Here is a 26229-nt window from a genome sequence, read left to right as displayed (position 1 = left end):
CCTCTTTTCTGTGCTCTGTGGCATTTTTTACAGGTCTCTATTCTGTTGTGTGTTAACTGTTTTTTTACCAACCTGCCATCTTCACTGAGCTGTGAGCTCCTACAAACCTGCCTCAATTTTTTTTATATCTATCCCTAGAGTTTAGCATATCTCAGCAGCTAGGTAAAGGTTTAACAGTAGAGGCAGGGAAGAAAGTGGAGAAGAAAGTTTTAATTAAAAGAGTTCGTTCTGCCAAGGCACTTGCTTCCTGTTTGTTCCTTGCTTTAATTCTCCAGTTATTCACTCTATATTATCCTTTCCCTTTGTTTGCTATTCCACTCCTAAAGCCTCTTTTGTTTCCTGCTTCTTAAATTTAGACACTAAAGTAGATTTAAAAACCTGGTCAATCAGAACAGGCACAGACTAGGAATCTGGACCATTTGGGGTTGATGTGATTACCCTTGACCCAGAGAACCAATTGTGTTGTTCAACAGGAAGGAAATGTGCTATACCTTTTTACAAAGTTTTGCTTGAGTTGGTCTTCTGTGGATTGTTACTTGGGCTATAGATATACAGTTTTAGATTTGAATTCTTTGTGGTCATAAGTATTTGTTAAATGACTTCTTGTATTTAAAGATTACCAGATTGCTAAACTCTACTTATAAGTATGTAAAGTGTATTTAATTCATGTCACGTTCAAGGGAATAAGCCCATGTTCATAACCACTAAAATATACCCATGCTTACTTGCCCAGTTCAGTTACATTTCTTAGTTATTTTTTACTTAGAAGATTTCCATTTATAATATATTTGGAAATAATTTGTAACAAATATTAAACATTGCTTCTCAATGGTAGTTACAAAACTAAACTATATAAAGCTTTAGGTAATCTGGGAGGGTAGGGATTTTGTTTTTCTTCATTATTGTATTCCTGGTACCTTGTGCATAGTAGCTACTCAACAAATAACAACCGAATGAATGAGAAATCTCCTTTTTCATGACTTGTATTAAGCCATAACCATTGTTAAGTTTTCTCCATTGTGGATTGACAGAATTATAGTAAATTGTTTAAGGCTTTTGGAAATATAGGCTGTCTTGAAAACCATGGCCTTCAGTTCCTCAATTTGCCCATTTGAAAGCTGAGACGTAGTGTTCTATTTGTGTAACATACCGTTATTATTCAGAGAAGGGGAGGATTCTGGAGAAAAGTTTTGGGTGTTGTTTTTTCAAAACGGGAAACAAATACGTTCATTAATGTTTGATGCTATGAATTTTAGAACTTTAACCCCTAAAGAAAAGTTAAGATCAGGAAGTAATTTTTCAGAATGTTTTACTATTTAAATAATCAACAGGATGTGTATGTACCATTATAGTGAAATCAGCAGTAATTATCACTGGAATGTTTGTTTTTCATATTGTTTTCTCCACTGTTATTGTGTAGCTTTGGATGGACGTTGGCTACCAAAGACTAGGAAACAATTCAAGGTTATTTAGAAAGCTGATTATGACTAGTAGTTCAAAGAAAATGAATTTCTAAATAACTCTGTGAACACAGCAACAAGTGTTGCTAGTTAGGAATAAAAACATTGATTTTTAATTTCTTAAAATTCTTAAATTTCTTAAAATATTTGAGATTGTTAATTATCTAAAGCTGAAGAAAGCATGTTATATTTAAAAATACAAAGTTTAAGCAATCCTTCAGTTAGTCACAGGTAAATTTTATTCTATATTACATTAAATAATTTTCTGGATAATGAGAAACTTACCCTTTAAGCACTAGAATATTATCCCAACTCATTTCTAATACATGAGACATAAATCCTCTATTAGTAAATATAGTCCAATATTTCACCCCTTGATATCACAAATTGATTGTTTTTACTGATATAAGTAGGTTAGAGTCCCTTAAAAGTGCATGCCTTCCTTCTTCACAGTTTATCTACTACTACATGATGCCAGCTATGACTTTTATTTTCTGATGGATTATCTTTTGTGTGAGGGATTACAGAGGGTTCACATGGGAGTGGAAAGGGAAAAGTTCTTCCCTAGAGTCTTCAGGGAAAAAGCTTGGACTCCTTACTATGGTATACAAATTCTTCATGAACCTACCCTTGGCAAAACTACTTGTAGGTCTCTCTGAGTGCCTTTTCCTTCCTCAGTCCTCTGTTTCTTTGCATATGGTCTTCTGTCAACTTTGAAAGCCTTGATGCTCTTGTCTCCCTAACTCTAACTTCCGCTTATCCTTCAAAATACAACTCGAGTGTCAGCTCCTTTAGGTGGGCCCAGTGTGATCATAAAGGTCCTTAAAAGATGGAAGAGGGAAGCAAAAGAGTCAGTGTCAGAGTGGTGTACTCTGACATCACACAAGGGACAAAGACTCAACGGCCTTACCAGCTTTGACGATAGAAGGGAGCCATGAGCTCAGGAATGTGGGCAGGTGCTGGAAGCTGGAAAAGCCAAGAGTAGGGCTTCTGACCTCCTGAACTTTAAGATAATATATTCATGTTGTTTTAAGCCATTAAGTTTGTGGTAATTTATTATAATAGCCATTGGAAATTAATACAACTGCAGACTTTTTTAATATAAATTTTTATTTTTAAAGGCTTTGACTCACGAGAAGTTGCTAAAATGGTACAGAGAATTCTCAAGAATACATCACCTACCTTCCCCCAACAATAATGTCTTATGTAATCATAGTACATTATAACAACCAGGGAATTGATATTGGCACAATACTATTAATTCAGGGAAGGAGTGACACTTCTCTGAGTAGACCTTCTTATGTAGTTTTGACTTCTCAAAACTTATTTAGGTCTCACGTCTTCAGAAAATAATATTAGATCAATCATGATGGGAAGAAATAAAAAAAAATTAAAACTGAAAACATACAGAAACAAACTCCACTCTCTTTCAAATGAATAACATAACCATACTGAAGAGGAAAAACTAATCAAAGTAACTTATAAACACAGTATTTGACTATATAACCTCAGTTTTGGAGAGAATTGCAAATAAATTATTAACTCCTTTTTAGTTGGTGTAATTTTTTTGAGTTAGAATGGCTGAAAAAATCATGCAGTTTATATATAAGATTTAGCAAATGAATAAATGTGTTTATGTTATTAGAATCCAGGGTTCTCAGTGGAAGAAGGGACATGCAAATATGTATTGGAGTCAGTGGGGAGACCCTATGAGAATAGATTGGAATTGAAAGTAATGATATGGACTCAGGATTTCTCAAATATATGTATATGTGTGTGTGTCTGTTTGTCTTTATTCATGTATATGCGTTCATGTATCTGCTGTATCTGCAGAAGTAGCCCAGAAACAAAGACACCCTAGAAGAAATGATCTAACATTTACCCTAAACCCCAGTATCCTTGATCTTTAATGCCATTCCTCACAAAAAGCAACCAGCCTCCTTGGAGAAGTGGCTGACTTCAGAGCAGGGACAGAGTAGGTAAAATATGAGCCTGGATTATTTTGTCAAGACAGAAAGTAAGAAGAAAAAAAATTGAGTTCATGTCACAGGGACACAGGAACTAGGTTTAAAGGGGTGCCCACTGTCTAAATCTAGGACTTAATTGGCACAAAAATAATTAAGGGCAGTAATGACTTATAGAATGTTGGAATAAAAAAATAGAAATCCAAAAAAAAAAATCCATGAGTCCATACTGATAATGGATATATAAATAAGCAGGTTAGTGGGGGAATAAATGAGGGTTCTGCTTATTGCAGAATGTTGAGTGCTGACTGGTGAATGTGGAGGAAGTGCTGGATTTGGAAAAGCATTTTATGATCATCATAGTAAAGACTGAGTCAGATAGTAATTATCAATAGATGCTAAATCTAGGCAGAAATTTTGGTGAGGAACAAGATATTTGCATGGTCTAAAGTGTCTGAACACAGATTGCTTATTAGTTACAAGGAAAAATACGAAGTATACATTAGAGAAGTTAGATAGCAATAAACAAAAGTTTAGGTGAACAAAATTGACATCACCAAGGATAATGATTCTGGTTATGGCAGTATGAAGAGTTAATCCTCTCCCTAAAGAATCAGTGTGAAACTAGACAGAAATTGTTGTGCAGTTATTGTACAACTATTTCAGTACTCTGGAAATTGACCAAAAGCAAACAACAAACTCAGAAGCATTTATTCATGCTAGACCTTTGGATAAGAATAGTAGGAACCTGCAGCATTCTTACCTGGGGTGGCTCCCATCTTTCCCACATGTCAGTACTATCAGTGAAAATGATAGTTTTGCCAGGGCAGGGCTGGTCATAAAACCAGCAACTTTGCTGCCAAAAGCGGGGAAAGCTTAAGCCCACAACATCATTGTCAGGAAAAATAATATTGAATCCAGAAGGAAATGAAAGGGAAAAAACTCTAACTCTGCTTGTCTAAGTTATAATCCTATTTGGGGCTAGTGGCAGACCTGCTAGAAATTTAACAGGAAAATCCTGGTAATGAGAGAGTCATAGGAGGGCTAGATGAGACTCAGGACCAAGATGGCAACATAGGAGGCTCCTGAATTTCACTCTTTCACAGAGAGCTACACATGGAGCAATTCCCTGTGAGAGAAATCCAGAAACTAGTTAAGTTACTCCTGTACCTTGGGCTCCTAAGAAAATACCCACATTGAAGTGGGTAGGAATGATGGAGATACACTCCTGCCATAAACCCCACTCCTTGCACAGCACCAAATAATGGAGAGGGAACCCCCAATGCCCAGCTTCTCCCTGAAGAGCAAAGGGTTGGGGCCACACATCTTGAACATCAACTTTTAAGGCTCCCACCTGAGGAATGGTTCCCTCAAACTCCTAGCTCTGAAAGCCAACAGAGTTTGTGTTCACAAGTCCCATAAGACTATAGAACACAAAGAAGCAGTTCTTAATGGGTGTGTGAGCACTTACTGTGGTTATCCCTCCAGGCTCAGTGCAGAGGGAGCAGGCAAAAATACCCTTCTCCCAGTGTTTCCCTAAAAGGTGTTTGACTGCATACTTTACAGGGTACAGCTTCTAATTAACACAGAGCTAGGTGCTGACTGCTGTCCTTACCAGAGCCTAAAAGAAAAAAGACTCACTTCAGCTTTCATGATACATATATACTGAAGGTGAAGCTATATAAAAATATATCTCATGCAAATAAAAGCCAAAGAAAAGCACAGGTAGCTACATTGATATCAGACAGAATAGACTTTAAGCCAAAAACTGTAATAAGAGACAAAGTCATTATATAATGATAAAATAGTCAGTTCATCAAGAGGTTATAACAACTGTAAATATTTATGCACCCAACATCAGAGTACTTAAATATATAAAGCAAATACTAACAGATCTGAAGGGAAAAGTTGACAGCAATACAATAATAGTAGAAGACTTCAGTACCCCACATTCAACAATGGATAAATCATCCAAACAGAAAATCAATAAGGCAAATAGTAAGGACTTAAACAACATGTTATAGCAGATGGACCTAACAGACATATACAAAACCTTCCATCCAACAGCAACAAAATATACATACACATTCTTCTCAAGCACACATTGAACATTCTCCAGGATGAATTATATATTAGGCTACAAAACAAGTCTTAATAAATTTATGAAGATTAAAATCATATCAAGTGTGTTTTTCAACCAGGATGGTGTGAAACTAGAAATCAGTGTCAAGAAGAAAACTTGTAAATTCACAAATGTATAGAGATGAAACAACATGCTCCTGAACAACCAGTGGGTCAATGAAAACATCAAAAATATCATGAGACAAACGAAAATGGAAAAGCAAACACCAAAACTTACGGGATGCAGCAAACACAGATCTAAGAGGGAAGTTTACGGTGATAAATATCTACATTAAGAAAAAAGAAAGATCTCAAATATCCTAACTTTACATTCCAGGGAATTAGAAAAAGAACAAATGAAGCCTGACGTTAGTAGAAGGAAGGAAATAACAAAGATCAGAGCAAAAAATAAATGAAATAGAGAATAAAAAGACAGTAGAGGGCTTCCCTGGTGGCGCAGTGGTTGAGGGTCCGCCTGCCAATGCAGGAGACACGGGTTCGTGCCCCGGTCCGGGAAGATCCCACATGCCGCAGAGCGGCTGGGCCCGTGAGCCATGGCCACTGAGCCTGCGCGTCCGGAGCCTGTGCTCCGCAACGGGAGAGGCCACAGCAGTGAGAGGCCCGCGTAGCGCAAAAAAAAAAAAAAAAAAAAAGACAGTAGAAAAGATCAATGAAGCTAACAGCTGTTTCTTAAAAAAGATAAGTAGAATTGACAAACCTTTAGCTAGACTTAGAAAAGAAAGAGAAAATACTCAAATAAGTAAAATCAGGTATGAAAGAGGGGACATGACAACTGGTACCACAGAAACACTAGGGATCATAAGTGAGTACTGTGAAAATACCAACAGTTAGGTAAACTAGAAGAATGAATAAATTCCTAGAAACATACAACCTACCAAAATGAAATAATAAATAGAAAATCTGAACAGAACAATTACTAAGGAGATTGAATCAGTGAACAAAAACATTCCCAAAAGAAAAAGTCCAGGACCACATGGCTTCACTGGTGAATCCAACCAAAAATTTAAAGAAGAACTAATACCTGTCCATTAAAAACTCTTCCAAAAAATGGAAGTGGGAACACTTCCAAACTCATTTTAAAAGGCCAGCATTACTACCCTGATACCAAAGCCAGACTTGGACACTACAAGAAAAGGAAACTAGAAGCCAACATCCCTGATGAACTTAGATGAAAAAATCCTCAACAAAATATTGGCAAACCAAATTCAACAACATGTTAAAGGATCATAGACCATGATTGAGTAGGATTTACTCCTAGGATGCAAGATAGTTTAGTGAGCAAATGAATAAATCGTTCTCTTTGAAATGGTTAATTTTATGTTATGTGAATTTTATCTCAGTAAAAGAAAAATTTAAGGTTGTGGAAATGCTCCATATTGAATGAGAATAAAGAAACATGACAGCTAAATGGAATATTGAGCTTAGTATGAATCCTGATGGTAGGGGAAAAGCTCCAAAGAATAACATTGAGTCAGTGGACAAAATTGGAATACAAATGTAAGATTAGACTTCAAGTATTGCAACATGTTTAATTTACTGAGGATAACCATACTGTGGTTAGGAAGACATTATCTTTATTCTTACAAAAAACACACTGAAGTATCTAGGGGTAAATGTCGTGATGTGTACATTCACATGGCTCAGAAAAATGTGTGTGTGTTTGTAGAAAAGAGTCAGGGCATGCTAGTACATAAGTACAAATGTTAAAGCAAATGGAGCAAAATTTTAACATTAGGTGAATCATTGTGAAGGGTAGATGGGTGCCCTGTGCACTATTCTTACAACTTTTCTGTAAGCCTTAAATTATTCCCCCCCCGCAAAAAAAGTGTTTAACGTTATCTATGATCCAGTTTAACAACTGTAGCATCATAGATATAGTTGAAACTTCCTGCGTATGCCTTCTCATCCCAGAGTTATATACTATCCCAAATTTGGTATTTTTTAGTCCCAGATATATCTTTATATTTTGACTGTATGTTTGTATATACCAGAACAATATATAGTAGCATTTTGTATGGTTTTAAACAATATATAAATGCTGTCATTCTATAGCATCACTTTATACCTTACTTTCCTCACTCGATATTATATTTGGGAGAGTTATTCATGTTGATATATGTAGCACTAGCTCTCTTATTTTCACTGCTGTAAAGGTATCCCAAAAGTCTTAGTGATGTTTTAATCTATCTTAAATTCACAAGTATAAATGTTACAGACCTACCCCCAAAAGCCGTATCACTTGAAAATTGTATTTAAATTTCTTTAATAATTATTTCATTTTATAAATTTGGTGGTTTTTTAAAAAAATCTTTATTGGAGTATAATTGCTTTTCATTTTATAAATTTTGAATAATAAAACTTTAGTTTTTTGTTTCAGTCAACATTTACCATCTTCAATCAGAGGAAGTTTAATTTATAGTATGATTTTACTATAATTTATTCTTCATTCTTACATTTAGGATGTGCCCACTTTTTTCATTGTTTAAATACTTCTACAACGTACCTTTTTGTACCTTATCTTCTTGGGTACATGTGAGAGAGTTTCTGTGATAAATAACTAATAATGGAATTACTAAAATTACTGTAATAACTAGATGGTAGGGTATATGCATCTTAAGTTTCTTTATATTCCTCACAGCAGTATGTATGATAGTTCCTTTCCCTGCCATCCTCATAAAAACTTAGAATTGTCAGGCTTTGATTTTGGATATTGTAGTAGGTTTAATATCATACCTCATGAATTTATTAGGTTGAATTTTTCTGATTATTAGAAGTTTTGGAGCTTCTTTTCATGTTTATCATTTTGATTTCCTCTTTTGTAAATTGTAAATTCATATTATTCTCTTACGTTGCTTTTTTCTTGTTGATTTTAGTGGGGATTTTTAAAGTTGTCAGCAATGTGCTATTTCCAAGAGTAGAGAAAGGTTGATGTAAAAAGGTGGAAAAAAGATATACCAGGAAAATTTCAATAACAAAACTGGTATGGTTATGTTAACATCAGACAAATGGACTTTAAAAGGGAAAAATGTTATTAGAACAATGCCAAGGATCTAAAACAGAAATTTAAGTACAGACCTTGGAGATTAAGTTGAAAAGAAGGTAATGGTGTATTTCCAAACAACTAATATATTCAATGAGTGTTACACTGATTAGACAAACAAAACTGAAAGTTTGGGAAAGAAATACCCTTAGACTCTATGGAATTTATAGTTTAACCAAATATTTTTCTTCAGAGATTTTTAAAATATTGGCTTTTTCATTCCATGTCATTCTAAGTCTTCGTTGGCAGCACATGTAAAATTAAATGCATTTGGTAATCATTTGCTCTTTGTGTTTTCAGGAATTCAGAATGTCCTCAGCCTCTTCTGTGCAGTCCTCACAGAAAATAAGGTTCTCTTCCATTCTGCAAGTTTCCAGAGACTTAGTGATGCTTGTAGAGCCCTGGAATCATTAATGTTTCCTCTTAAATATAGGTGAGAGTTTTTATTTGGTATCTTTATTTATTCCCAAATCATGCATTACTTATCGATGATCAGTCAAAACATCATAGCACGACAGTTTTGAATGACAAGGGCATATGTTACAAAGTTACATTGTTGTAGGAGTCATGATTCTGATAGGAATTAGCCTGGAATTTGGAACTTTTCCAAGTTGTCTATTATTGAGTGGTGATTTATTTCATGAAAAAATAATTAATTTGAATAGTATTGTCAGCAACATTTAATTCCCTTTGAATATAGTAGGAGATAAAAATCTTAAGATAGTACTGTCTGACTATTTACTGTTAAGGAATTATTATTAATTTGAGGGGTTATAGTGTATTATGGTTTTATTTTTTAAAAAGCCCTTATCTTTTTCAGATATATACTAAAGTATGTATAAATGATATGTCTGGGATTTGCTCCAAACAATATGGTAGGGAAGAGAACAAAAATGGGTAGAAATATGTATGTGGCCATGCATTGGTGATTGTCAAAACTGAATTAGATACATGGGGCTTTATTTTCCTTTTTTCTCTATTTTCCGGGGGTAGAGGGAAGTTAATTTTTCATAATAAAAAGTAAAAAATAAAACAACCTAAACAAGTGATGACTTACAGTGCTGTAAGTAGAATATTTTATTTTGATACTCTTTTTTATCAATTTGATAATCACAATATCTAGGAAACTTAAGTTTATACAAACTAGAAAAAATTTAGACAGTCTACAGATTTTATTAAAAAATTTTTTTAACCTATGAGCTTTTCTTAACTCCTGGATAATAGAGCATTCTAAACCTTTGTTTTTGTACCTTGCCATTCTTATTAAATACAAAAATCAAGTATAGAAAATGGAATTTGAATGATTGTTTTATATAGACCAATAAACCATCACCAATATTGAGGGAGCGGACCGATCAGGGAGTCAGTATTACCACCTGATGTCAGATTGCTGTGTACGGAAAAATTATTTCAAGCAAGTTTGAACAACCTAAAGAGACTGCTTGCCTAGGGGTAAGGGATAAGGAAGCGGCCCTTGTTTACTTTATATCTTGTTATATTGGATCATATCTTTCACATGAAGATTTTTAAAAAAACTTTTTTCCCCAAGAATTTAATATTAACAACCTGGCGAATATTATTGATAATTTCTAAACATAGGTAATCTAAAATTCACACAGCATAAAAATGAAAGAAAGGTATGTTATATTACCGAAGAACAAATATATCTCATGTATGTTTTTATTATTTCCAGTTATCCTTATATTCCTATTCTCCCGGCTCAGCTACTGGAAGTTCTGAGTTCCCCAACGCCTTTCATTATTGGAGTACATTCTGTCTTTAAAACTGATGTTCATGAGCTTGTAAGTATTCATCTTTATTTTTATTTTATTTTATTTTTTAACATCTTTATTGGAGTATAATTGCATTACAGTGGTGTGTTAGTTTCTGCTTTATAGCAAAGTGAATCAGCTATACATATACATATATCCCCATGTCTCCTCCCTCTTGCATCTCCCTCCCACCCTCCCTATCCCACCCCTCTAGGTTGTCAAAAAGCACCGAGGTGATCTCCCTGTGCTATGCAGCTGCTTCCAACTAGCTGTCTATTTTACGTTTGGTAGTATATATATGCCCGTGCCATTCTCTCACTTTGTCCCAGCTTACCCTTCCGCCTCCCCACGTCCTCACATCCATTCTCTACGTCTGCATCTTTATTTCTGTCCTGGCCCTAGGTTCTTCAGAACCATTATTTATTTATTTATTTATTTAGATTCCATATATATGTGTTAGCATACGGCATTTGTTTTCCTCTTTCTGACTTACTTCACTCTGTGTGACAAACTCTAGATCCATTCACCTCACTACCAATAACTCAATTTCGTTTCTTTTTATGGCTGAGTAGTATTCCATTGTATATATGTGCCACATCTGCTTTATCCATTCATCTATCATTGGACACTTAGGTTGCTTCCATGTCCTGGCTATTTTAAATAGAGCTGCAATGAACACTGTGGTACATGACTTTTTTTGAATTATGGTTTTCTCAGAGTATATGCCCAGGAGTGGGATTGCTGGGTCATATGGTAGTTCTGTTTTTAGTTTTATAAGGAACCTCCATACTGTTCTCCATAGTGGCTGTATCAATTTACATTCCCACCAGCAGTGCAAGAGGGTTCCCTTTTCTTCACACCCTCTCCACAATATACTGTTTGTAGATTTTTTGATGATGGCCATTCTGACTGGTGTGAGGTCATACCTCATTGTAGTTTTGATTTGCATTTCTCTAATGATTAGTGATGTTGAGCATTCTTTCATGTGTTTGTTGGCAATCTGTATATTTTCTTTGGGGAAATGTCTGTTTACGTCTTCTGCCCAGTTTCGGATTGGGTTGCTTGTTTTTTTGATATTGAGCTGCTTGTAAATTTTGGAGATTAATCCTTTGTCAGTTGCTTCATTTGCAAATATTTTCTCCCATTCTGAGGGTTGTCTTTTCGTCTTGTTTATGGTTTCCTTTGCTGTGCAAAAGCTTTTAAGTTTCATTAGGTCCCATTTGTTTATTTTGTTTTTATTTCCATTTCTCTAGGCGGTGGGTCAAAAAGGATCTTGCTGTGATTTATGTCAGAGTATTCTCCTTATAGTTTTCTCTAAGAGTTTGATAGTGTCTGGCCTTACATTTAGGTCTTTAATCCACTTTGAGTTTATTTTTGTGTATGGTATTAGGGAGTGTTCTTATCTCATACTTTTACATGTACCTGTCCAGTTTTCCCAGCACCACTTATTGAAGAGGCTGTCTTTTCTGCATTGTATATCTTGCCTCCTTTATCAAAGATAAGGTGACCATATGTGCCTGGGTTTATCTCTGGGCTTTCTATCCTGTTCCATTGACCTATATTTCTGGTTTTGTGCCAGCACCATACTATCTTGATTACTGTAGCTTTGTAGTGTAGTCTGAAGTCAGGGAGTCTGATTCCTCCAGCTCTGTTTTTCTTCCTCAAGATTGCTTTGGGTATTTGGGGTCTTTTGTGTTTGTATACAAATTGTGAAATTTTTTATTCTAGCTCTGTGAAAAATGCCATTGGTTGTTAGACAGGGATTGCATTGAATCTGTAGATTGCTTTGAGTAGTATAGTCATTTTCACAATGTTGATGCTTCCAACCCAAGAACATGGTATATCTCTCCATCTGTTGCTATCATCTTAATTTCTTTCATCAGTGTCTTATAGTTTTCTGCATACAGGTCTTTTGTCTCCTTAGGTAGGTTTATTCCTAGGTATTTTATTCTTTTTGTTGCAATGCTAAATGGGAGTGTTTCCTTAATTTCTCTTTCAGATTTTTCATCATTAGTGTATAGGAATGCAAGAGATTTCTGTGCATTAATTTTGTATCCTGCTACTTTACCAAATTCATTGATTAGCTCTAGTAGTTTTCTGGTGGCTTCTTTAGGATCCTCTATGTATAGTATCATGTCATCAGCAAACAGTGAAAGCTTTACTTTTTCTTTTCCAATTTGGATTCCTTTTATTTCTTTTACTTCTCTGATTGCTGTGGCTAAAACTTCCAAAACTACGTTGAATAGTAGTGGTGAGAGTGGACAACCTTGTTTTGTTCCTGATCTTAGAGGAAGTGGTTTCAGTTTTTCACCATTGAGAATGATGTTGGCTGTGGATTTGTCATATATGGCCTTTATTATGTTGAGGTCAGTTCCCTCTGTGCCTACTTTCTGGTGGGATTTTATCATAAATGAGTGTTGAATTTTGTCAGAAGCTTTTCCTGCATCTATTGAGATGATCATATGGTTTTTCTCCTTCAATTTGTTAATTTGGTTTATCACATTGATCGATTTGCATATATTGAAGAATCCTTGCATTCCTGGGATAAACCCCACTTGATGATGGTGTATGATCCTTTTAACGTGCTGTTGGATTCTGTTTGCTACTATTTTGTTGAGGATTTTTTCCATCTATGTTCATCAGTGATATTGGCCTGTAGTTTTCTTTCTTTGTGACATCTTTGTCTGGTTGTGGTATCAGGGTGACGGTGGCCCTGTAGAATGAGTTTGGGAGTGTTCCTGCCTCTGCTATATTTTGGAAGAGTTTGAGAAGGATAGGTGTTAACTCTTCTCTAAATGTTTGATAGAATTCGCCTGTGAAGCCATCTGGTCCTGGGCTTCTGTTTGTTGGAAAATTTTTAATCACAGTCTCAATTTCAGTGCTTGTGATTGGTCTGTTTATGTTTTCTATTTCTTCCTAGTTGAGCTTCAAAAGATTGTGCATTTCTAAGAATTTGTCCATTTCTTCCAGCTTGTCCATTTTATTGGCATATAATTGCTTATAGTAATCTCTCATGATCCTCTGTATTTCTGCAGTGTCAGTTGTTACTTCTCCTTTTTCATTTCTAGTTCTGTTGATTTGAGTCTTCCTTTTTTCTTGATGAGTCTGGCTAGTGGTTTATCAATTTTGTTTATCTTCTCAAAGAAACAGCTTTTAGTTATATTGATCTTTGCGCTTTTTTTCTTCGTTTCTTTTTCATTTATTTCTGATCTGATCTGTATGATTTCTTTCCTTCTGCTAACTTTGGGTTTTGTTTGTTCTTCTTTCTCTAATTGCTTTAGGTGTAAGGTTAGGTTGTTTATTTGAAATTTTTCTTGTTTCTTGAGGTAGGATTGTATTGCTATAAACTCCCCTCTTAGATCTGCTTTTGCTTCATCACATAGGTTTTCGGTCATCGTGTTTTCATTGTCATTTGTTTCTAGATATTTTTTGATTTCCTCTTTGATTTCTTCAGTGATCTCTTGGTTATTTAGTAGTGTATTGTTTAGCCTCCATGTGTATGGTTTTTTTACAGTTTTTTTCCTGTAATTGATATCTCGTCTCATAGCGTTGTTGTCAGAAATGATATTTGATACGATTTCAGTTTTCTTAAATTTACCAAGGTTTGATTTGTGACCCAATATATGATCTATCCTGGAGAATGTTCCTTGAGCACTTGAGAAGAAAGTGTCTTCTGTTGTTTCTGGATGGAATGTCCTATAAATATCAATTAAGTCCATCTTGTTTAATGTATCATTTAAAGCTTGTGTTTCCTTACTTATTTTCATTTTGGATAATCTGTCCTTTGGTGAAAGTGGGGTGTTAAAGTCCCTTACTATGATTGTGTTACTGTCAATTTCCCCTTTTATGGCTGTTAACATTTGCCTTATGTATTGAGGTGCTCCTGTGTTGGGTGCATAATATTTACAATTGTAGTTATCTTCTTCTTGGTTTGATCCCTTGATCATTATGTAGTGTCCTTCTCTGCCTCTTGTAATAGTATTTATTTTAAAGTCTATTTTGTCTGATATGAGAATTGCTATTCCAGCTTTCTTCTGATTTCCATTTGCATGGAATATCTCTTTCCATCCCCTCACTTTCAGTCTGTCTGTGTCCCTAGGTCTGAAGTGGGTCTCTTGTAGACAGCATATATATGGGTCTTGTTTTTGTATCCATTCAGCCAATCTGTGTCTCTTGGTTGGAGCATTTAATCCATTCACATTTAAGGTAATTATCGATATGTATGTTCCTATTACCATTTTCTTAATTGTCTTGGGTTTGTTATTGTAGGTCTTTTCCTTCTCTTGTGTTTCCTGCCTAGAGAAGTTCCTTTAGCATTTGGTGTAAAGCTGGTTTGGTGGTGCTGAATTCTCTTAGCTTTTGTTTGTCTGTAAAGGTTTGAATTTCTCCGTCAAATCTGAATGAGATCCTTGCTGGGTAGAGTAATCTTGGTTGTAGGTTTTTCCCTTTCATCACTTTAAATATGTCCTGCCACTCCCTCTGGCTTGCAGAGTTTCTCCTGAAAGATCAGCTGTTAAACCTTATGGGGATTCCCTTGTATGTTATTTGTTGTTTTTCCATTGCTGCTTTTAATATTTTTTCTTTACATTTAACTTTTGATAGTTTGATTAATATGTGCCTTGGCGTGTTTCTCCTTGGATTTATCCTGTATAGCATTCTCTATGCTTCCTGGACTTGATTCTTCTGGCACCCCTGTAATTCGAACGTTGGTGCATTTAATGTTGTCCCAGAGGTCTCTGAGGCTGTCCTCAATTCTTTTCGTTCTTTTTTCTTTATTCTGCTCTGTGGTAGTCATTTCCACTGTTTTTATCTTCCAGGTCACTTATCCATTCTTCTGCCTCAGTTATTCTGTTATTGATTCCTTCTAGAGAATTTTTGATTTCATTTATTGTGTTGTTCATCATTTTTGCTCTTTAGTTCCTTGTTAAACGCTTCTTGTATTTTCTCCATTCTATTTCCAAGATTTTGGATTATCTTTACTATCATTACTCTGAATTCTTTTTCAGGTAGACTGCCTATTTCCTCTTCATTTGTTTGGTCTGGTGGGTTTTTACCTTGCTCCTTCATCTGCTGTGTGTTTTTCTGTCTTCTCATTTTGCTTATCTTACTGTGTTTGGGGTCTCCTTTTTGCAGGCTGCAGGTTTGTAGTTCCCGTTGTTTTTGGTGTCTGCCGCCAGTGGCTAAGGTTCTTTCAGTGGGTGTGTAGGCTTCATGATGGAGGGGACTGGTGCCTGTGTTCTGGTGGATGAGGCCAGATCTTGTCTTTCTGGTGGGCAGGACCACATCCGCTGGTGTGTTTTGGGGTGTTTGTGACCTTATTATGATTTTAGGCAGCCTCTCTGCTAATGGGTGGGGTTGTGTTCCTGTCTTGCTACTTGCTTGGCATAGTGGGTCCAGCACTGTAGCTTACTGGTTATTGAGTGGAGTTGGGTCTTAGCATTGAGATGGAGATCTCTGGGAGAGCTTTCACCATTTATATTACGTGGAGCCGGGAGGTCTCTGGTGGACCAATGTCCTGAATTCGGCTCTCCCTCATCAGAGTCAGCGGCCTGACACCCAGCTGGAGCACCAAGACCCCGTCAGCCACGTGGCTCAGAAGGAAAGGGAGAAAAAAAGAAAGAAAGAAAAATAACAATAAAATGAAATAAAATAAAGGTTATTAAAATAAAAAATTATTTAAAAACATTAATAAGTAATAAAAAGAAGAAAAAAAAGAATGGAAGAAAGAAGAGAACAACCAAACCAAAAAACAAATCCACCAATGATAGCAAGTGCTAAAAACTATGCAAAAAGAAAGAAAATACGGAGAGACAGAACCATAGGCCAAATGGTAAAATCAAAGCTCTACAGACAAAATCTCACAAAGACTCATACTCATACACACTCACAAAAAGAGAAAAAGGAAAAAAATATATATGTCTTTTGAGAAGTCTGAGGTCTTCTGCCAGCATTTAGCAGTTGTTCTGTAGGAGCTGTTCCACATGTATTTCTGATGTATTTGTGGGGAGGAACATGATCTCCACATCTTTCTCCTCCACCATCTTGAGGGTCTCCAGTATTCATCTTTAAATTGCCGGTTATTGTGGTCAGAGGTTTATCATATTTTTTTGAGTCCTGTAACATTTCAACTAATTACTATTTTCGGATCTGTTGCATTACTAGTAGAAAAGATTGGCTGGAAGAAAAGCATCATTCAAAAATCTAAATACATTAATTTTTCCTTATAGCAAGTACAGGAGACTTATAAAATGAATTCATTAATGTTTTAAAATTCCCCTCTTTTGGCATGTTAAGTTTTATCTTTCTGTAATCTTCATCCTATATATGAGAAAGGAAGATAAAATTATCCATTAATTTATACTTTTGTTATGAGTGCTTTAATTTATTCGTATTTCAAAATGAGGCCTGTGTTAATGCTGATTGGCTGATAACTAAAATACAAAAAGCATTTGCAAAAGAGTGAAGGGTTTTAGTGGAATACAAGTTCAGTATGAGCTCCACCATATTATTCTGTTCTCAGTGCCATATGAATAAAATACCAGAGAGAGAAAGTAATGCTCTGTATTCAGCCAGTTCTGAAATAACAGATTTATTTCTCTGTACTGCACTTTAAGAGGGACTGTAACAAAATAATGGGCTTCAGAGAAGGACCTCTAGGATGTCAAGAGTTTGGAAACTATTTTGTGAGGCCCTAAGGAAATTTTCTCAGGTAATAACCTAATGTTATTTGATAGCTAAAGATAAATATTTAAGTAGCTGTCATAGAAAAAAGGGTTAGAGACTGAAATAGAATCAGTGGGTATAGTGGATATGGAAACAACTTTCTCCTCAGTATAAGAGTTTTCAGCTAAATAGAGCTGCCCAATGATGAGACTGGGTTTCCTTATGTGAAGAGTGTACTCTCAGGTAGTGTAAGTAGAGTGCAAGGAACAGGTTGCGTGACACTTTTCAGGGGGTTTAAGAAAAATGCTTCACTGAAAGGTTGGGCTATATGACATCCGTGATTCACAAATCCTGAAAAGTTGTAATTCTAATTTTGTTTTAGTTTTAAATGCCAGCAAAGAGGTAAGCTCTGTAGGTAGTTTTACATAATTACAATTGTAATTAAGTCATAGGTGTTATGTAAACTGACAAAACACCATTCTACATTGCAGTTATAAACAGGACCCTTATTCATATATCAATCATTCTTTCTAACCTTATATATTGATATCTAGTTCCTATTTAACTTTGATATCACCATATAAAAAATCTGTGTAAATCAGTAATCATTAAGTAAAACCTTATTAGTACTAATTAGAAACACACTCATCTGGTTTGTAGGTAATTTTTTCCTACTGAATATAAACTGTCTCTGGAAGTTAGACAAACCAAGTGCTGACAAAAGTAAATTTCTTAATTTTTTATTTAATAAATTAGAATTAATTTTAATCCTATTATCAACATAATAACTTCAACAATTTTGGCTAGTTTCTCTATTACATTTTTACATGTTATTTTATTTTATTTATTTTTTTGCTGTGCAAAATTATCCCCATTTATTGTGGTTCAACTGCAGACTCTACTGCCTCTGGTGAAGGCACACAGCACGTTCTTTTCATAAATAACACCCTTCAGGACGGCCCCTTCCTGTTTTACACAGAATTGTCTTAGAACTTGGGGCCAAAGTAATTAAAAAGCAAGCCAGTGAAAAACAGGGACTCCTGAGGCCAGTGGTACTAAACTCACAGGCCAGAAGGGGGGACGCTGTGACCTCTCCAGGAGCTGTCCATTCATAAGCTGACAAGATGTAACCTCTAAATACAAAATTCCATTTATCAAAAACAAATAGTAGTCAAGCTTTAGCTACAGTAGGTACTTCCTCTTGGAACAGAGAACTGTCTTACATACCAGAAGGTAAAGGGCGACCCAAAATCCCATCTGCTGGTCAAGCCAAGTGCCTGTTCAAGAGGCTGGGGACAGGGCTGAAGTAAGAAGGCAGCCATCAGCGAAGACCCCACCAGCCAAGCAAGTGGTCCCCTCCGAGGGCACAGTCTCTTGTGATGCCAGGTGTCCCAACCTGGACCTCAGCACATGGGTTACCCACTGGGGTCACATAATCTTCCTAATGATGTGATTCTACCAAAACCCACGTATTTTTCTTGACCAGACTCTGATTTGGCAAACTAAGTCCTAGCTTGGTGCTTGCCCCTTCACAGGGACATGATTCAGATCCTCATGTAAACACCACAAGAACAGCTAATGGAATCAGAGTGCTGAGCTCTCATTTATGACACAAACTATTGAGATGACATTCTTGATTCATGTCACTTTCAGAGATTGTGGTCACTAAAAGAGCGCTTCAAAACACTTCATTCCATCCTACTAAATGCAGAAATGTGCTGAGATAGGCATCACCAGCAACTTTTCTTGTTTTTAAATGCTTAAAAACAAAAGGGTTTTCCAACCATAAGCCAGTCCTCATGCATCCTGCATCCCCTAAGGGGGACTGAGGCATAACACAGACAACTACAAAATATGCCCTAGAAAAATGCAAGATCCTCATAAAACCAACATCTCCCCACCAAACATCCCACTAAGTCAGCACAGAAGTGGTGAAGGCTCATCAGAAAACACAAAATGAGTATTAGAGAAATAGAGCTTGAAACACTGAACATGATTTCCCCATGATCCTTCTCGTAGCCCTGCGTCCTCTCCTCCTTGCTGCTCCAAAAGGAGGGATGCCCTACTCCGGCAAGGGAAGAAGGAGCCCAGGAGACAGCGGCCATCCTTCCCTCTGGATCCGGGCACATGCCAAGTCTGACTTATGGGTCAGAGAATTAGGTTCTAAGAATTCAATGCTAATTGCAGTAATTTTGCACTGGGGAACGTTTACCAGAATTGCACACAGCCATGGGGCTGACCAGAAAGCTGAGTCCATCTTTGTGGCTGGAGATGTTTTCAATAACCCTCGCACTCCTCTGCTCCACTCCTGCACCAGTCCTGTGCCTACCTGAGCAGTGGAATTAAAGCAGTGGAACCAATCCCCCCCTCAGCTGGGTTATACTTTCACTGGTTGTCAGAAGTTTCTGGTACTTCTGGGGGGTGGAGAGGAGGACTGGCAGAACACCCTGCCCTGCTTGCTAGACTCTGCATGTCATAATGGTACAACATGTATGAGTTTGGGTAGCTCTGCCGGCTGTACTAGAAGTGATCTGTCAAGATGTTGTTGTGGCCGTACTGATAGTCCCCGTGCTGGGGGAAGAGGATGCTGTTGTGGGGCTTCTCTAGGGGGCTCCGATGATGCTCCTTACTGCTCAGGTCCCCCATCGTGACAGGGAGGGCTTCCGGGCTTGCTGATTCGTATCTTACTTGGTCTTATTGCACAGAAAGACCCCCAGGATGGCCGTCATCATGCCCAGGACGTTGGTGCTGGTGACCGGGTTTCGCAGCATGATCAGGGGCACCGTGATGACCATGATTCTCTTGGTGGCATTGGCAACCGAGTAGCTCAGAGGGCTGATGGAGTTGAGGATGCTGAAGGCAATGACGTTCTGGGCAAAGTTACAGAAGCTGCTGACAGCCAGGAGCAGAAGCATCCAAGGCCACTGGGACACATAGGTCAGGTCACTGCTGACCAGGAAAGCTCAGAGGTCCACCAAGGACCCACGTGGGGATCATGTAAAAGACAACATGGCAGCCCAAGCTGCTCAGCAGCTGGAGATGGTGGATCCTTGACTCTCGTAATACCTTTTTGGAGAAAATATTCTGAAGTGAGCACAGTGTGGCAGCAAGGGCGCTGACAAGCCCCCACATGTCGAAGGACAACTTGGTGACTGTGGCCAGCAGGACGCCACTGATGATGGGGATGAGTGACAGGTACACCTTGGTGCTGTTTCTCCATGATGATCCAGGACAGGAGGACCACCGAGATGGGCATGGTGGCCTTGACAGTGTACGCGTAGAACATGGGCACCTTCCAGGTGCTGACGTGCGCGGACACAGACACGAAGTACTTGCCGAAGGCAAGCGGCAGCATGTAACGCCGTTAGAAACGCGGCGGCCACAGGCAGCTGGGCTGCTGATGCGGTTGGGGCCCAGGGCACAAGAAAAGTGGCGCCAGGGGCACACGCCAGGCATGGAGCAGAGGCTGGAGACCCGTGCACAGCGCCAGGATGTGGCACAGCGACAGGGTTACGGGGAATGGGAAGGCGCTCTGGGTCACCTTGTTGACCACGCTGTCGCCCGCACTCAGCGCTTAACGCAGCAGGCCGAGCGCCGCCACCGGCGCCCTCGCGCACCCCGCCACCCCGACCCCGCGGCTCCCAGGCCCCCTGCGCCCCCTACCTGTTATTTTAAAACAGACTTTGTAAAATGCTAAAAATCAGCTTCTTTCTTAACTACCTAAACAGTACCATTTTGATGTATACTAATTGCTTTGCTTGTTAACTCTTATAATGATTACTGTGTTATTTAGGATATGGCTTAACTCCTGTAATAAAGCATGCAAAATACAATGGCTAAAACAAAATGGAATTTTATTTAGCGCTTATGCAGCAGTTTGTAGATAGAAGTGTTCCATTATGTCAGACCAGTTTGCTCCATGAATGCATTCAAGGTCCAAACTCTTTGCTTCTTGTTCCTCCACTAGAATCCACTCAGGCATTGTCATCCTCTGAATGTTCAGGGTTGGGTTACTGCCAGTTCATAGTTTCAGCTATGGGAAGGGGAAAGAGACCATAGGAGGGCCTTACATCCCCTCTGTTTTGAGTACCTGGGAGTGTGCACATCACTTTTCATGTTCCATTGGCAGAAACTTAGTCACACACCATACCTAATTTCAGAGGAAGCTGGGAGATATATATATAGCTGGGAAGCCAATCTAGACATACATTTTATTAATGACAGATTAATTTTTTTTTTGTCTTCTTCAGTTAGATGTAATCATAGCTGATTTGGATGGAGGCACTATTAAAATTCCTGAATGTATTCACCTCTCTTCCCTTCCGGAACCACTTCTACATCAGACTCAAGCAGCTCTTTCTTTGGTATGATATATTTTTTATAGTAATTTTCTCTTGATTTAAATCTAAACTAAGATAATTGGATATCATTTATTGACAGTGTAATTACTTAAAAAAGATATCTTCTTAAAACGTGAATATATTCTCATATAGTAGTTAGAATAAGATTATTTATTAGATATTATCTAAAGAATATACTTTGAATCCTAACTGAATATTTGTTCTACATTCAGTTTTTCACTCAGCATACTTATTTAGTAGTTACTATATACTGAATACTGTGCTAGGTATTGGAAACACACTTGTGAAAACAAGACCAGACTATGCCTTGAAATCCCTGAATCTCCTAACATTCCTCATTAGAAGCTAGCACCTGTTCCTTTTCCTTCGCCTTCTTTATTGACATCTCGTTTCTCTTTGGTAGGTGTGCTTCTTGCAAAACAATGTGATAGCAACCGGTCAGTGTTTCCAAGTTACTACAAAAAAGATGTAACCTAGTGATAGATTAAATGTCCAGCATTCTATGCAGTGAAGTTTTAAGAAATATTGTGACTTGGGTGTTTCTCATTGAAACAAATTTAATTCTTTTGTCAACCTTTGTTTATTTTTAAAAGTACAGTATTTTATTTTACTGACAACATTTTAGGTGCCCATTTATCCATCATCAGAAATTTGAAACTTAGAAATTTTGCATTCCCTTTCAAGTCATTACTAGAACTAAGACCTTCATATTCTTCTTGAATAGTATTCCAGTCTGAACTGTTTAAAATCTTTTTTTTTTTTTCCCCTTAAACAGGAACTTAGGAACTCAGAAGTCTAGGATTACCAGGAGGGATTTATTCTCAGAATTGTTAGTCCTTATGTTGTTATAGTGGATTCTGTGGAATGGGAACATTTAGAGAAGACTGACTTTTCCTAATATAATTTGTAATCTGGAATACAAGGTGTGATAGAGTAAAAAGCAACTAGTTTAGGACTTAGGAGAACTAAATTCCAGTCTACATCCTGCCACTTGATATTTTGAGCAAATCACATTACATCTCTAGGCCTCTGTTTCCTAGTCTTTATCAATAGGATGAATATTTTATACAAAGGATGACAAATGACTGTTTCCCAGAGTGAAGTATCGAGATGATTTGGGGTGGTATGTGGCAACTTTTTTTATTTTAATAATTATGTATTATAATGTTTATTAAAAATAGCATACAAAACCTGTGACTTCACAGATGGTATCATCTAAGAAAATACTAGATTTAAAGAGATAAGATAATTTAAAGACATTTTAAAGAAAAATCTTAGGTAAATAATTGCATCAGTCGTATATGGATATAGCAAAAGCTGAGAAGGTAGTATTTGAGTGATTGAAAAAAGTTTTATGTTTCTAGAAAATTAAATAAGTTTTAAAATCTTATGTATGATTACTTAATGATATTTTTAATTATGCAGGAATTAGGTACCAAAATTAACAAAGATTAAGATTTTAGTTCTTAAATCAGTGGCTCTTGGTAGAGGTTCTGCTGCACACTGGTAAACCTTAACCTACAACACCTGTGCCACCAAGTTTAATCAATGAGTAAAATTCATTTCTGATAAAACTGAGTATGCCTACTTATGTAGTTTTCAAGCACTGTGGTGGATTATGTACGACAGTGTACATGAGAGCATAGTATACTGGCAAAACAGGACCAAAAAGAAATCACATTTGATGGACTGTGTGGGAGATTTGACACACAAGTATATGAGCTTCATTTGGTCAGTAAATAATTGTAATCAAATGGTTACACAGCACTCCAACTGTATAATAATCACGGATAATTTTATAGACATGAAGATGTTATTATACTGTAGTAATGATTTGGTGATTGGATTGTAAATATTATCGATATTTTGGTGTCGTGTATAAGTGTTGTTTTGAGCCTTTTGGTCTATTGTAAGTATGTTACGAAACGCTGAGTATTTGAAAATGATTCTGCAAAGACAAAAATTTGCTACACAATGATACAAAGTTATTTTTTTCTTTTAAGTCCTGCATGGACCTTTCTTTCCCACCTGCTCCCCAACCTGCTTTCCTTCAAAGCCTAACACAAATGTCAGTTACCTTCTTTTTTAACTTTCCCTAGGTTGAATTAATTATACTTTATATTCATATATTACTATTTTATATATTTGTAATACTTGTCACATTGTGTTATACTGTTACCCCTCTGGACTTTGAGGTTCATAAATTTATTTCCTTTCTCCTCAGTATTTTAATTAATTAACTAATTTTTAACTACACTAAGAAACATAAAAACAAATGCTTAAGATTTTCAAGTGTATAGACAAATAACTCTGCCCTAGACCATTCTGTTTCCAGAAGTGACTACTGTTTTACAGTTTAGTGTGTATTTCAGAACTTCACATTTTCATTTTTATATATATATATATATATATATATATATATATATATATATATATATATATCAGTGCATGTACATATATAGATTTAGGATTTATTTTGTTTTATATTCAAATAAATGAAATCACACTATGTGTGTTTTTCTAGAACGTGGGTTTTTTAAAATTGTTTATTTATTTTTGGCTGCATTGGGTCTTCGTTGCTGCCTGCTGGCTTTCTCTAGTTGCAGCAAGCCGGGGCTACTATTTGTTGTGGTGCGCGGGCTTCTCATTGCAGTGGCTTCTCTTGTTGCGGAGCGCAGGCTCTAGGCGCGCAACCTTCAGTAGTTGTGGCGCGCAGGCTCAGTAGTTGTGGCTCACAGGCTCTAGAGTGCAGGCTCAGTAGTTGTGGCACATGGGCTTAGTTGCTCCGCAGCATGTGGGATCTTCCCGGACCAGGGCTCAAACCTGTGTCCCCTGCATTTACATGCGGATTCTTAACCACTGGACCACCAGGGAAGTCCCTAGAACATGTTTTTTAATTAAATATTTTTTCTTGCTTTTCACATAGTACATACAGAGCTGCCTCAGCTAACTCATTGTATTTCATGGAGGGAATATATTGTAATTCATGTACTGACACTTTTTCATCTTAATGCCCCAGGTAGATCAAATAATAGATTTTATTGATATTACAATCTTTTATGTAACAAAGCTTCTTTGCTTTAGATTCTACACCCAGATTTGGAAGTAGCAGATCATGCTTTCCCCCCTCCACGAACAGCTTTATCTCACTCAAAAATGCTGGTAAGAAGTTTAATATTTAAATTTGATGTTTTTCAAAAGAGTTGCTTTTCTTTGTATGTTTTTCAAAGAAGCTGAGTATAGTGAGAGTTAGATGGACAGCCTAGTAAAGGTGTGCCAAATTAGCAATTAGGAGAATTGTCACTGACTGACCTTGTGACCTGCTCAAGGAGAAGCCTCAGGCAGTACACTGACTGGGAGGGGGAGTAAGCTAAGACTGTTGCTCTGAGGAGGCATGAGTAAGTATGGGACAAAAAATCAGAACATAGATTAGAGCCTGAAAAACTGTGTCAAGCATCAAATCAAAAGGGTCAGGCAAGGATAAAAAAGGGAAGCTTACAAAAAATGGAAACAGAGATTGTTGGTTACAGGAGAGAATTAAGTTTAAGGAGTGAGTGGATGAATGTAGCTCCAAATGGAAGCCATAAAAGAGTGAATATATAACAGAGACTCTTTTTTAATTTTGATTATTGCATTTCTTAGAGATGAGCTTTGTGGTCAGTAAGGAACATTATAGAGCTGCACACCTTTGACAAATCATGAAGCATTTTTAACTGTTTCTTCGTCAATTAAATAAGAGGTTGACTAAATAAATCTGTAAGTTTCCTTAGAGTTCTAAAACTATGATTTTTTAAAAATCTGAATTATCAAAACAGATTTTTGTCATACCTTATTAATATAAGAATAGATTTTTATAAATTGGATAAACTTTGGAACAGTTTCATAAGCCTTTAAGATACAGTCTTGAGTGTTTTCTTTTGTATTTGTGACTGTAATTCATTTGATGGATATAAAAATCAAATGACTTGGGAAATATGCCCTTCTCTAACATGGTGAAAGGGGAGACCCTGTGATTTATGGTTTTTTCTGAGAGGAAAATTGGATGTACTAGAAGCAAGTTTTGTTTGGTTCAGCTTTTAAAAGAACTATTTAATGGCCTCTACTCTCCAACAGTGGGACAGACTAGATGTCCATCACTTAATGCTGCCACAAATGAGTCTTCTGTGTAGGAAACACAGACAGATTTATTAAATAATCTCTCAGGTTCTTTCCAACTTTTCGACTTTGTGATTTTTCGTTTGTTTTTTTAAGCAATTTAATTATCTAACATGTTTCTTCTTATATTTTCAGGATAAAGAAGTGCGTGCAGTTTTTCTTAGATTATTTGCACAGCTTTTCCAAGGATACAGATCATGCTTACAACTCATAAGAATTCATGCAGAACCAGTAATACATTTTCACAAGGTAAGATATAATACCATATTGTATGTATCCAAAATGTAGACTCTAATTTACTAAAACAGCTTGGTTGTCTTTTTCTAGCCATGTATTTTGACCTTAATTTATCAAATGTGATTATTTAAAATCTCTGCTTTTTGTGGTTAGGTGATAATATTTTTCTTCTTTTCTATATTTTTATTGGAACGTAGTTGATTTACAGTGTTGTGTTAGTGTCAGGTGTACGATAATCTTTAATAGTACTGTGGAGCTGACATATTTTCCTTTATAGTATGGTAACTTTAAGTTGATTTTTCTTTTAAAATTGAGGTTATTTCTGATTTCCCCTCATGCTTTACAGACAGATTCATTTTTATTCTTTTCAATACATGTAGTATTTCAGGTGTCAAAACCCTTTTAGAGAGGAATGTATTTTTTAACAACACATTT

General features: G+C 36.6%; 1 protein-coding gene and 1 pseudogene across 2 annotated transcripts in view; one reads left to right on the top strand and one right to left on the bottom strand.

Annotated features, from left to right (window-relative positions):
• SBF2 (SET binding factor 2) overlaps positions 1–26229 on the top strand; it is a 453477-nt gene that overhangs the window by 239908 nt on the left and 187340 nt on the right. For both annotated transcript variants that reach the window (XM_060018483.1, XM_060018482.1), the window contains exons 7-11: positions 8907–9039; positions 10300–10408; positions 21292–21405; positions 24487–24564; positions 25693–25806. In XM_060018483.1, coding sequence (XP_059874466.1) covers positions 8907–9039; positions 10300–10408; positions 21292–21405; positions 24487–24564; positions 25693–25806 — 548 coding nt within the window. The remainder of the gene's footprint in view (positions 1–8906; positions 9040–10299; positions 10409–21291; positions 21406–24486; positions 24565–25692; positions 25807–26229) is intronic.
• Positions 19321–20833, bottom strand: LOC132429770 (solute carrier family 35 member E1 pseudogene; annotated as a pseudogene).

This window comes from Delphinus delphis, chromosome 8 (genome assembly GCF_949987515.2).
Source record: "Delphinus delphis chromosome 8, mDelDel1.2, whole genome shotgun sequence".
NCBI lineage: Eukaryota > Metazoa > Chordata > Mammalia > Artiodactyla > Delphinidae > Delphinus > Delphinus delphis.
Note: the sequence above shows the minus strand (reverse complement) of the source record. Positions and strands in the feature narration are given on the sequence as shown.